This window comes from Pelodiscus sinensis, chromosome 3 (genome assembly GCF_052426305.1).
Source record: "Pelodiscus sinensis isolate ZL-2025 chromosome 3, ASM5242630v1, whole genome shotgun sequence".
NCBI lineage: Eukaryota > Metazoa > Chordata > Testudines > Trionychidae > Pelodiscus > Pelodiscus sinensis.
The window spans coordinates 135233270-135246941 of NC_143054.1; the positions used below are offsets into that span (position 1 = coordinate 135233270).

General features: G+C 45.8%; 1 protein-coding gene and 1 long non-coding RNA gene across 4 annotated transcripts in view; one reads left to right on the forward strand and one right to left on the reverse strand.

Annotated features, from left to right (window-relative positions):
• The window catches only part of KIF26B (kinesin family member 26B), a 440836-nt gene that overhangs the window by 396186 nt on the left and 30978 nt on the right, over window positions 1-13672 (forward strand). For all 3 annotated transcript variants that reach the window (XR_012902838.2, XM_075924899.2, XM_075924900.2), the window contains exons 11-12: window positions 8177-8339; window positions 9471-12867. Coding sequence is in view for 2 of the 3 variants with exons in the window: in XM_075924899.2 (XP_075781014.1) it covers window positions 8177-8339; window positions 9471-12867 (3560 nt within the window). In the remaining variant the exon portion in view is untranslated. The remainder of the gene's footprint in view (window positions 1-8176; window positions 8340-9470; window positions 12868-13672) is intronic.
• Window positions 8174-13672, reverse strand: part of LOC106732825 (uncharacterized) — a 54870-nt gene continuing 49371 nt past the window's right edge. Inside the window, exon 4 of the long non-coding RNA XR_016349240.1 lies at window positions 8174-8312. This is a non-coding gene — a long non-coding RNA (uncharacterized LOC106732825). The remainder of the gene's footprint in view (window positions 8313-13672) is intronic.

Here is a 13672-nt window from a genome sequence, read left to right on the forward strand (position 1 = left end):
GCTTTCACTTTCCCAGAGTTCCTCCTCAAAGGCCTACCAATCAGTTTCTCTCTGAAACCCATCCCCTGTTTCTCCTCGGTTGTCTTTAATCCTGAGATTTCCCTGATATAAACAATAAAGCTGTTACCTTATCTTACTTCAAAACCCTCCTTATCTCAGCTTTCATGCCTATTGACCACAGCTTTAAAAAAAGCACTTCTCCCCAACCTTCCCCTGCCTATCTTTTCCTAGTTTTATTAACTTGCCTATTCCCACCACCTCTACTCTGCCTCTACCCCAATTTAATAAAAAACAGAAAACCAAAACATGTACCATATTTGTGGGCTTGAAAGTAACATACCAATCCTATGTCTTTGTCTCTCTTGTGTATTTTAGACTGTACGTCTTGCCGGACAAGTGTTCTCTCATACCTGAGTAATGACCCAAAACCAACTGGGGATTTTCCGTGCTATCATACTATACATGCTTACTATTACTAATAAAGCCATGCATAGACCCAAGGGAGCAGAGTTAAAGCTTCATATGCAAACATAGCTCCAATATTTACTGACTTTTTGAATGTTACAAAACACCCGTGCAAATAATTACATTACAAATTACTTGCAGGCCTTTCTTAGCTTATCATGTAACAATAACACACCTAGATGGTTGACAATGTTCTCCATTTGGCCTAGTGCTAGCAAGACACCAAGGTGTGTGATTAATAGAGGGTAGTTCCACACACACTGATATGTCGCATTGCTTAATTAAAATGCAATGTTCACTAGGACGCCTTACTTTTTCTACATTCCTGTCACTGGTCAGAGTTCTCAAAGAAGTGGGATGGTTTGGGCAGGAGAAGAAAAAAGAAAATGTTTGTTTTAATAAGGTTAGCACCCACGAACAAGCATATAAGGGGATTGACTAAATAGTCTCAGAGAAAAAGCAGTGACTTTAACTGGATGTATTTCTTATATTTCTCTTACATCTGGAGGACAGTAGTTTTCTTTCTCCACCAAGTGGATGAAATATGGTCCTGATAATGCCTGTGAAATTCCCTTTCATGTTGTATGTAATACCCAGTCCTGACTACTTCCCATTCAGTTGATGGATTTAATGTTACTTCCCTTAAGAAAAGCAATCCTTACATCCCTTTCTTCTTTGTATCACATTTCGAATACTTTGGCTAACATGGGTTCATATAAAATTGAAGTACTTACATCACTAGCGGCGAGGAGTCCTGTGGCACCTTATAGACCTGTGGCTTTTGCAGATTCAGACTAACATGGCTACCCCTCTGATACTTACATCACTAGCTAGAGCAAGGTAAGTACAGACATTATATAAGCTATGCCTGCTCCCGTCTGCCAGTGTGTCTCATGCCTGACATGTGGCAGTCTGTGAAGAAGCCCGGTCATGCCAAGCTTTGTGCGGGGGAAGGTCCCATGGGGATGAGAGACCCTGCTTCCCTCATGGTATCAACAACTGGGATGTTGATAAAATTATTATCTGCTGGAACTTTTTATACTTCCCTCAGCATTACGCTACAAAAACTCATCAGCAAAAGGCCAGATTTAAAGCCCATTGAAAAGCACCGGACACTTGAAACTTAGAGCAAGGAAACTGTTCTGTGCTCTCAGTTCTGCCTTGGTGGGCCCAGCCTGTGAGGAAAAGGAAGCTGCCTCGCACAAATGCAGAGGGGAGAAGAGCTGGACCTGGGAGGGGGGTGAGTAGAGAGACTAGATTGGGGCAGGGGTCTTGGTGAAGGAAAATGGGACTGGAATTAAGTGAGAGCATATGACTGCTTAGGCTGGAAGATGAGGAACCAGAGGAGAGGACTGAGGCAAGGTGAGGGACTGGGGGTTGGGGTGTGGGGAGGCGGGGACAGGACAGTTTGGGCTAGGAGTCTGGATTGCAAGCTGGTGGAGAAGGGAAACAGGAACTGACTAGGTGAGCTGCCTGAAACAAGTTGCCTAGAGTGGGTGAGGATCCAAGAATGGAAGACTGGAACTGGAAGCCAGGATGGGGGGAAAGATTAGAGCTCAGAAGGGGCAGCACAAAGTGGGAAACTGACTGGCCAGGTGTGGAACCTGTGAGTGGGTGGAGGGAAGAGACAGGAATGGACCAAGCACCCATTGCAGGAAACAGGGGCAGCAGGGTTAGACGTGGCAGGGAGAACACTGTCCAAAGGGTCTGCGCCAGCTCGAGAACATTTCACTTCTCTGCTGTCAGCAAATATATGTGAAACCCACTGGCAGTGAGTGAGTCTCATCCTTCTCTAGTGCTGGCCCACAGAAAGGATGAAAACCTACTACTGCTATCTGGGTATGTCTACACTAGTCTCCCTAATTCGAACTGGGGAGGCTAATGTAGGCATTCAAAGTTGCAAATCAAGCCCGGGATTTAAATATCCCGCACTTGATTTGCATTTTCCCGGCCGGTCGCCATTTTTGAAATTTACAAGTCTGGACTAACTGCCCACGTCTACACGCGGCAGGGACCCATTAGTTCGAATTAAAGCCCCTAGTTTGAACTACCTGTTAAACCTCATTCCAGGAGGAATAACAGGTAGTTCGAACTAGGGCTTTATTTCAAACTACCAGGTCCCTGCTGCGTGTAGACACGGGCAGTTAGTCCAGACTTGTGAATTTAAAAAAAATATATATCATCCCAGGCTTGATTTGTAACTTCGAATGCCTACATTAGCCTCCCTAGTTCGAACTAGGGGGCTAGTGTAGACATACCCTCAGTTACTCCATTAGCTCATGGGCAGAGGCTTTGCGGTGCATATAAAAATTGTAACCCTGCTGATGCCCCCAAGGAATGTATATGTGATGCCATGGGATGGAATTTTCAGTTGGCTCTTTTCAAATCCGAAGCAATGAACACCTAAAAATACATGAAACACATGTTAGGGTTCCAAAGTGAAGCACACAATATTTAGGAAGTGAGGGTGCGTCTACACTTCATCCTTTGCTTGAAATAAGCTATGCAATTTGAGCTATGCAAAATGCGTTGCTTATTTTGAGTTAATTTCAAAATAAATCACCATTCAGAAACATCTCTTAATCCTCGTGGGTTGAGGTTTACAGGGACGTCGGAAGAGCAACCCTGGTATATTTCCTAATAATGAGCTTGCTTAAAAGATACGGTATAGCTATTTCAGGATACCGGATAGTGCTGCAGTCTAAATGTGCCCTGACAGAATTAATGTTCCCTGAACAACCTTCATTTGGCTCCCTTTGTGCTTGAAATTTGTGAGGCCATCTTTACACAATTACTGCAAAGGCCGGGAGTGGGCACTCACCTCTTGGGAGCCTCCTCCTGCTGTGTGCAGTACTGCAGCCCTTTTGCCATTTTTTCAAAACAAAAATGTTAGATCCTCTCATTCCTTGGGAAATTTTGAACTTAAATAAAAACCATGCAGAATGGGGATTCCGGGTTCCAGTCAACTGTAGTCTATACCCTTATTCTCTGTTGAGTGAATAACTGAACAGCAGTTTAGGCCTATTCCACTTTCCACTGGTACCATGCATCAAGTGTCTGAAAAAGGAATGGTTAGCTCTCTGTAGTATGACCCTAGCTTTACTTTTTCTGTGTGGCAATCTGCAATGGAATATATACAATTTAGAGCTGTATTGATTCCTGCTGCATTTCCACAGCAGCTGCTGCTGATATGGGGTCCAGAACATGGCAGCATGGCTCCTGCATGAAGAACTGTTCTGCTAGTAGGGACGTGAAGTGGAATGTTAGAGCAGTATGGAGGTAGGAGCCATCCACATGGACAGCTCCTACCTCCCCAAATCTCATGGGTGCTTCTACATAGAGCCTGGAAATACACAGGGTTCTAAGGTCTCTCCTCTTCTCCCTGTGGTTTCCCCATGTCCCAACCCCTGAAAGAGTGATTACTAGAAATCCCAAGAGTTTTTCTGCCAGTTTCCCCTTCCTTGGCTTTCTCTATCGTAGCAATCTAGTTTTGTGTTTCACTGTGTATCATCATTCCTATTTGTGATGATATTACTGCTCTGAGGTCTGAAAGAGGGAGGTCCATTCCCTGTCCTTTGTTCTCTGCAGGAGAGCATGCGTTGTTATGCAGTGTGTGCTGCAAAGTGCCTTATGGTAAACTTTCTAACACAAACATGTTAATGGATGTGACAGAAATAAATGTTTAAAATGAAGACAGCAGGAAAAAACTAGAGTTGGAAGGGAATGGAGAAAATCATGTCCATCCTCCATGCCATTTTGCTCCTCTGGGAAGAGAATAAAAAACCTCTCTGCATTCCCTGAAATCTTTCAAGGGAAGGCTGAACGTGCACCCCATCTAAGAAGAGCTGTGAATGTTGTTCAAATACAAAGCCTCTTTAGAAGCAGCAGCTTCATTTAATGTTTCCCACAGTTTAGTTTAGTTTACATAGTCAGGGAACAGCATCAGAATCTGTAATGACTCCTCTTTACAAAAGACATTTAGTCCAGACCTCCTTTTTGTAAAATCCTGTAAGCTGGCTTAGTCCTGGGCCCTTGACCTGTGCTCAGGCCTGTAAGTAAAGGTCCAGCGGCTCCTTTCAAATGATTGGACCTAAGGGCAGGGCAGGCAGCAATGCAAACACAGTCCCTCAGTCAATGAGGCCCCAGGCCCTGGTTCAGGGCAGGACAGCAAAAACAAATGTAGTCCCAAAGTTAGTACGGCCCACTTGAGGGCGGGGGTGTCAAACAAACGCAGTTCCCCCAGCACGAGTGGGAAATGGGGAGACTGCCACCGGTATATGGGGGTAGCCGGAGGGATGCAAGCCCTCCCTACTCCACCCTGTCCTGGCCCAGGGCCCTAGCTGCCACTGGGGTCAGCGGGGATCCAGCCTGCGACACGCTGACACATACTACAATGTCATGTGATCAGCCTGACAGGTGTTGGCTTCCTCTGGGCCGCTTCCTAATTCCCTCTCTGCATCTACCTGGCTCCACGCCGGCTGCTGGTCCGCGGGGTTGTGGCAGTCTGAACCCTTGGGCAGGGTGTAGAAGGTCTGCTCTTTGGAGCAAGGGCCCAGCAGTCCGGACCAGTCCTCAGCCTTTGTAAGGTCCTCTGGGCCCTCCTGGCTTGGGGGCTCAGGGTAGGCCTCTGCCTCCTCCATTGGCTGGGGCCCTACTGATCTCCTGGGCTGGGCTTTTATGCTCCCTGCCCCATCCCTTGGCTTCTGTAGAGTAAAAGGGGCAGGACCCAGCTAGTCCCACCTGAGCTCGGAGGGGGTTCTTCCCCGTGGGGTCAGTGAGCGGCCACCCCTGCTTACTACAAATCCACTGCCCCACGAGGAAAGGGCTTTAGCTTTTGCAAATTTCACCCCCCTCATCCCATCTACCATAATGAAATGATTCAGTTTCTTTCTTTAGTCTGACATAAATGCCATGTCAGTATTCAGAAGAACAAAGCATTTACTCTGTGTCTTGGACAATCTGTCAGGGTTATTTTAGAATATACCAAGACCCATTGAAAATATTTTACCCATAATTTACTGCTGGGGAAAAAAGGAGAGTAAATGTATATAAACTGCCACTGAGTGACTCTGATGGGATGGCATTTCCCCCCAGACCTTTTTCTTTTCTTTCAATCTGAGCATGTTCTACTGCAGGATATTAGCCAACCATGATTGAGGGAACGTGTCTCATGATAACATGCAAAATGTTTGCAAAAAATATGATTAGCAGCTATTTTCCTTCTCTTGTGGGGAACCCTTTTGCAACATACCATATTGGTAGGAGGCTGCTTATTGTATATCAGAGCAAAGTGGAGGTCACAGCCAAAATAAAGCCAGTTAACACTGAATGAGTGAGCTTTATTCTTAGAAATCAGGAATTGGCTAGGTTTTTCCAGCTGCTGCTATTTCAGAGTAATCTTAATGAAATTCCCTTTTTAGTTTACTATTTGATATATTTCAAGAGAACAGCTGAATTATATCACAGGTATTTCCTCCACACCTTCACTCCTCTTGCTGCATGCATTTATTTTGGTGTAACGCAGGTGATGAGGGTTACGCTATATTCATAACATATACATTTCTAGGAAGGCCATAGCACAGTTTGCTGATGATGGTTCTGTGGATTATGTATTCTCCTGAGACCTAAATGGCTAGAATGCATTCCGTTGCTCTTCCCCCTGTCATTGCATGTTTTGCTTTTATGGACGCATGAGTAAATGTAAGGCTTGTTATTGATTTCTGTGCTGATGTTAATAATTTCCATGTAAGTCTGCTTTGGCGTGACAGTTACTGATGTACAGAATTTGACATCTTAATTATTCTTTGATGGGAAGGGGGTGCACTAAACTGATAAAAGAGCCTTTTATCTCTGGATCTGTGGGTTCAAAGATGGCTTAGGTTGAAGTGAAATGAGAGAGGTTGTCTGTGTCTAATCCTTGTGGACATCTGTTTACATCTCAAAGCCATCACATAGTCTTGACTATGTCAGGAAGCAGATGTACCAAGAGAGATTGTTCTTTTGGCATCTCTGACCCAGCTGAAACCAAAAAGTAGTGAACATCTCAAGAGAGATGTAATTTATGAGCTTTACAGCCTTATTTCTAGAATAAAGGTATTCCGGTGTTCATCCAAACAGAGTTGTGGAGTCAAACTGGGATTCATTAAAAGCCTGGTCAGAGTTCTAGGGAGATGGCCTACTTGTTCTTAACGTTGGTGTGGCCTCTCAGGGTATAACCAATGATGAATTGGAGTGTGTCTCAAGGACTCATACGAGCCTCTTCTTAAGCAAGCTAGCTGCTGAGTCCCATGAAGAAAACAAAGATTCGCCATTTCTAACAGTGGAAAATAGGAGGGTGTTATATTAGTCTTTTCCCCCGTCATCATTTTCCTGGCATATTTCAGATCTTGTAATTATATCACCCATCAGTTGGTAATGATTACCAGTTCTTTCTCACTCCAGCCTCCACAAGGAAAGGAAAAATATACTTAGACTAAGCTTCTTCAGATGCATTAATAAGACACTGGCATTTCCCCAGCAGCACTCCATGCTCCAGCATGCCAGCATAACCCACCTGAAGTGTTGGCACCCCCCATGGAGCTTACTCCCCTTCCTCCCCCCCCACACACACCCAGGACAAAGTCTTCTGTCTGTACCTGCACCAGCAGCTGCAGCCCAACTAGGTAGACACAGAGAGGGTCTGATGCTTGCTGCAGCCCAGACGGGAGTGAGTCAGGACACTCCAAAGAAACTCTGCACCCCCACCTCACTGCACAGACTTAGGGCAGGGGGTTGCGGGGTGAGGATGGGAATGGAGTGCCAGGTGGAAGCTCTGGCTGGGAGGTGCTTATCTAGATGGCTCCTAACCAGTAGCCCAGCAAGACAGACAGGCTCCCTGCCTGCCAGCAGTCCCACATCACTCAAAGCAGCTGGCTGTTCCATGTGGCTCTCTGCACCACACTGGATAAGAGGAGGTTTCACATGCTGCCCCGTCCCCAGCACAATTACTCACCTCCCATTGGCCAGTTGCTGGCCAATACAAGCTTAAAGATTGTGCTCAGGCCAAAGCAGTATGCAACACCTCCCTCCATGCAGCACAGAGAGCCACATGGAGCACCAGACACTTTGAGAGGCATGGAGCTGCTTTGTGCCCGCAAGTCCCAGCAGAGTGGGCTGTGGGCCAAATTAAAAGGCTTGGGGGCCCACGGACCATATCTTTCTGCTCCTGCTCCAAAAGTTATTTGGGGAGCAGTTCTGTGGCTTGGGTTCCACAGGTCAGACCAGGTGATCAGAGTGGTCCTTTCTGGCCTTAGAATCTGAATTAGTGGATTAGAAAAGAATTGGAGCCTGTCATGACATCAGAGTTTGTTTTTAGACTGTATACATTCCCTTTTACTACCATGCTTCCTGAGAGCTAGTCTTGACCAAGTATTATTATGGACACAGGTCCTTCAGTCTCCCTTCTGTCTTAGTTGTGACAACAGTGCTAGGGGAATAGAACAGTAAAAAAAGACCGAGGAGGAATCAGAAAAAGAAAAAAGTTCTAATTTTAGCCCAAGGGTTTTTCAGCTTGCTGAGCCGCAAATGTAATAGGGTACAACCTGGAGAACAATCCTAATTGGTATTCCATTAAAAAGGGAGAAAAAAATCTTGCTGAGATCTGAAGTCAAATGACAACAGTCAAAAGTGAAACACAGCTCACTAATGTAGCCTTAATTCATTTTATTTTCAGAGACAGCAAGCTCACCATGTTGCTCCGGGAGTCCCTGGGGAATATGAACTGCCGTACCACTATGATAGCTCACATTTCGGCAGTGGCAGGAAATTACACTGAAACACTGTCCACCATCCAGATTGCATCCCGGGTCCTGAGGATGAAGAAAAAGAAAACTAAGGTAAGAAAATATGTAACTCCTTCTCTTCTTGTAGTGGAAAACAAGGAACCTACAGAGCCCTTAGAAAGTTGAAAAGGCCTGAAGAGCAGCATATAACAAAATCAGTATTCATAATTTTGAGTCTCTGGGTTTGCATGTCTTTTATGTTAGCTGTGTGGTTTAGAGTTTATAACAGAGAGTAAAGGAGTGAAACCTTCAACCTAAGATGCAGAGGGGAGTTTCAAGCACATCTATTATACAAGCTTTCTAAGCCTAACTCCAAGTCTGTCAACTATAGAAGTGGAAATATAGCTGGTAATGTGCTTTTTTCTCAATTAAAATTGCAAGGGTAATTTAAACAATAATTCTATTTTTTTTACAGTTAGAAGAAATGAGATTTAATGAAGAAAAAAGTTCCCTGTTTTTCCCATAAGACAGCAAGAATAGTATAACACAAGGCAAAATCTTTATCTCTGCACAGACACACAAATTTGGTAGATTTTCCAAGTAGTGGACTAATAGGGAGTGAGGTATATCCATTTTCAAGCTTCCAGTGCACTAGTTCTTTTTATAGCCTTGATTGTTAACTTGTTACAGCAGATGAGTTTTGTGACAATAATCTAAAATGACAATGTGGGATAATGCTAAATACGATCTAAGACCAATGAATGGACTTCATCTACCATGTCACAACGAGTGAGCCACAGAAAGAGATGCACACCACACAACGTATACCCAAGTCTGTACTGTGATCCCAGTTGGATTTTCCTTATCTTTCATTCAGGCCATGCATTGGAAAGCAGTATTGTCTAGTGGTTAGAGTTGGGTCTCGCTCCATTTGTTCTCTATCATACCGTGGACAAAATAGAGCTAATAATACCTATCCAACTCTCAGTACTTTGAGATAATTAAATGCAAATTTCAGTATAACTATTAAGTTCTTCTTCTTCTTAGATTTTCGCTCCCTTGCTCACCAAGGTTCATAGCAGTGCTTTATTGAGTACATTGGTGTGTATGTCATGCATTTATGCAATACCATGTCTTGTTTGGTCATTTTAGGATTCAACTGCATGTGCAGCTGGGATTCTGCTGTGTGTGTGCTTTATGGAAGCTATGTGTGGTTCTGACATTCCTTTTGCTCTCCTATCACAGTACACATCAAGCTCTTCTGGAGGTGAAAGCTCCTGTGAAGAAGGGAGAATGAGGAGGCCAACCCAGTTGAGACCCTTCCATTCTAGAAATGTAGTTGACCCAGACTTCCCTATTCTGCACTTATCAAGTGATCCTGATTATTCTTCCAGCAGCGAACAGTCCTGTGACACCGTGATTTATGTTGGCCCCAATGGCACAGCCCTCTCTGACAAGGAACTGACAGATAATGAAGGCCCCCCTGATTTTGTCCCTATAGTTCCTGCTCTGCAGAAAACCAAAACTGAGGGCAAACTGGAGGAAGTGAGTGAGACAGACTCCAGTGCGTCCGAGAGAGACTGCCTGAAGTGCAACACCTTTGCTGAGCTTCAGGAGCGGCTGGACTGTATTGATGGCAGTGAGGAGAGCAACAAATTTCCATTTGAAGAGCTGCCTGTTCAGGTTAGCACAGACCAGACGTCCAAGTGCCCTGTGCCAAGCCAAGGGGCAGGTCTCAGCCATTTATCGGCATCGGAGAAGGACGATGCCTCAGCTGACTGTCAGCAACCTGAGAAGGAAAATATAAATGCAACAAGCAACAAAATTCAGAGAAATCACTCCCCTGTTCCATCTGGAGCTCTACCTAACATTTCAACTCCCCCTTCTCCTAGGAGTGTCACTGGCAGTTGTAGTAGCCAGCTTGGCTCTTCCCAGTTAGCCCACAGCACAAGCCTGCAGAGCAGCAGAGAGAGCCTCAACACCTGTGGTTTTGTAGAAGGCAAACCCAGGACAATGGGTTCACCACGGCTTGGCATTGCAAGTCTCTCCAAGACATCGGAGTACAAGCCGCCAACTTCTCCCTCCCAGAGATGCAAGGTTTACACCCAAAAAGGGGTATTACCCAGCCCTGCACCATCACCCCTGAGCAAGGACTCTGGTATGGTGTCTAGCGAATCTTTGACGCAGCCAGAGATCCGGACCCCACCAGTGGGAATGAGTCCACAGGTCTTGAAAAAGTCATTATCCTCAAGCAGTGGGGATTTTGGAGAGATCATTCTCGACAAAGAGCAGGAACAAAATATTTTACCAGAGTCAAAGAAAGAGATTCTGAGTACCACCATGGTCACGGTGCAGCAGCCGTTAGAGCTGAATGGAGAGGATGAGCTGGTATTCACCTTGGTTGAAGAACTAACCATTAGTGGGGTCCTTGAGAATGGGCGCCCGACCAGCATCATTAGCTTTAACAGTGACTGTTCAGTTCAGGCTTTGGCCTCTGGGTCTAGGCCAGTTAGCATTATCAGCAGCATTAGTGAAGACCTTGAGTGTTACTCCAATGCAGCTCCTGTTTCCGAGGTCAGCATAACACAGTTTGTGCCTCTTCCAAAATTAGGACTGGATGACAAAGCCCACGATGTCGGCAGCAAACGCTCATCAATTAGCTCGTGGCTGAGCGAAATGAGCACGGGGAGTGACGGGGAGCAATCATGCCATAGTTTCATAGCCCAGGCATGCTATGGGCACGGTGAGGCGATGGCAGAGCCCCCTATGTCTGAGTTTGCCAGCGCCATACAGAATACTAGCATGATCTGTGTAAACGACAAGCAAAATCCAATGACTGACAACTTGCTCATACTGTCAGAAATGGGGGAGGAAACTTTCAGTAAAGTCCCACCCCTCAAGGGTTGCAAAATATCAGCTCTGGGGAAAACAACTGTCACAATCTCAAACACAGCAAGCCTAAGCAGTTGTGAAGGCTACCTCCCAATGAAAACCAACATTACTGTTTATCCATGTATTGCTGTTAGTCCCTTTAAGGCTCAAGAGACTGATGAGGCCACGCCTGCAGTAATTTCAGCTGCTAAAGTTGCTCAACCCCAAGAGGAGAAAGAGTCTAGTGTTAGGAAGGAAATCAAATTTGAAGACCCTTGGCTAAAGAGGGAAGATGAGGGGAAAAAAGACACCAGCGATGGGCCAAGGCTGCAAACGGCAGTTGGCACAGCCAAGTCGGAGCAGAACAAGAACCAGAACGTAGCAGATAGGCTTAGTAGCAGCAGTGGGGAGACCTCTAGCTCTCCAGGATCAGATCCTCTAAAGAGGATCGTGGATGGGTGTGAGATGGCACTTCCACGTTCTGCAACCCAGAGCCCTGTTCATTCTGCAGAGGCTTTGAAGCATGGCAGCCTCCCTAGAGCATTCCAGAAGGTCAGCAAGCAGGAGGAAATTGATGGTGCCCCCTGTTACTGTTCTGCTGAGAGCAATGGAATGAGTTCTCCTACTCTTTCCCCGTCTTGTAAGACTACCTTGGAAAGAAGAATTGCTTCTCCCAAGCACTGTGTTCTCACTCGCCCCAAAGGAACTCCTCCACTCCCTCCTGTGCGAAAATCAAGCCTGGATCAGAAGAACAGGGCCAGCCCCCAGCACAGCAGCAGCACTGGCAGTCCATCCAACCAACCAATGGCTTTTCCGGCCAGCTTTCCTGATGAGCTGAATGGGAAGCAGAAAGGCTGTAGCATTGATACCAGTAGCAATAGCAGCAGCAAGTTATTTAGTGCCAAACTTGAACAGCTAGCCAGTAGGACCAATTCCCTGGGCAGGTCCACTGTGAGCCACTATGAGTGTTTGTCGTTGGAAAGGGCAGAAAGCCTATCTTCTGTAAGTTCCAAAATGATCCCTGGAAAAGATACTACCATGCCCAGGGCTGGGAGGAGTCTCAGTCGCAGTGCAGTGTCTTCACCAACAAACTCAGGCATATCCCAGTCTGCCGGTGCCTCACCGAAGGCCAGCCAATCTAAGATATCCGCTGTAAGCAAACTCCTTTTGGCAAGTCCCAAGGCCCGAAGCTTGTCTGCTTCCACCACCAAAACATTAAGCTTTTCTACCAAGTCTCTGCCGCAATCTGTGGGACAGAGCTCAAGTTTGCCTCCCAATGGGAAGAACATGTCCTGGTCAACTCAGTCCCTCAGCAGAAACAGAGGCTCTAGTCTTGCTTCAAAACTGCCCCTCAGGGCTGTCAATGGACGGATTTCAGAACTACTCCAAGGGAGCACAAGTGTTCGAGGTTTACAGTTGCGTGGAAACTCAGACACAGATGAGCGAGGTGGCCTTCATGGAGATGAGAAGCCAAATGTTCATATGCTGCCTTCCCCTTACAGCAAAATAACCCCTCCACGGAAGCCTCATCGCTGTAGCAGTGGTCATGGCAGTGACAACAGCAGTGTCCTAAGTGGGGAGCTGCCACCAGCCATGGGGAAAACAGCCCTGTTCTACCACAGTGGGGGAAGCAGTGGTTATGAGAGTATGATGAGAGACAGCGAAGCCACAGGGAGCGCTTCTTCAGCGCAAGACTCTATGAGTGAGAACAGCAGCTCTGTCAGCGGGAGGTGCCGAAGTCTCAAAAATCAGAAGAAACGCTCAAACACAGGTATGTTTGCAGATGTGTCCGCAGGGAACGTTGACCATCAGTCTAGCTACTTCTTGGGAGGCAAAGCTTGTGTGGTGGGGTGTCTAGGTCAAAGACAGAGCACATGTTGTTTAACGTGGATGTTTGGCACTAGAAACAGAGTAATTCAAATGACAGGCCCTTGAGTTGGGAATTTCTTAGGTTTATTTACTTACCAAGCCCTGCGAAGGTTCATACTGCCTTTATGTAGACATTGCCCTTGTAACACTTTTAGTATAAATTATTTGTTTCGAGCGTCTGTTATTGCATCCTTTTCTTTAAAGCAGGGCAACTTTTGTAAAGGGGACCATTTTCAAATATGTAGTGATAAGCAATAAAAGTCACAAAAAGATGCCCATGCTAGGTTCTTATATGTAATATATACCACAGGATAGCCTCGGCAGAACTGAAGCAATCACGCAGAAAAGAACTCTGGCAGAAAAAAGGTCTTTTCCAACACTTTATCAGTTCAGGAAAACAAACCCTCTCCATTCTTTCTATAAACCCTATCCAATAGCTAAACTCCAGTCATAAATTGAGGGGCTTGCTCTATGGTGACTAGCAAGGTGAGGAAGATTGGCGTATGTTGCGAGGGCAAGAACTGAAGCTGTTTGTGACTGCTACCCCAGTGTCACTAAGAGGAGGGCCAAGAGCTGTGTAGATTGTGGGACAAATGCTACAGCCTAGCAAAGGGGAGAGAGAGACCGTAAGACTCACACAGTGGAAAAGGTACAATAAAAAATATATTGCTGGGAGGTTGTCTGAGTGATATGGGCCTTTTCCTAAG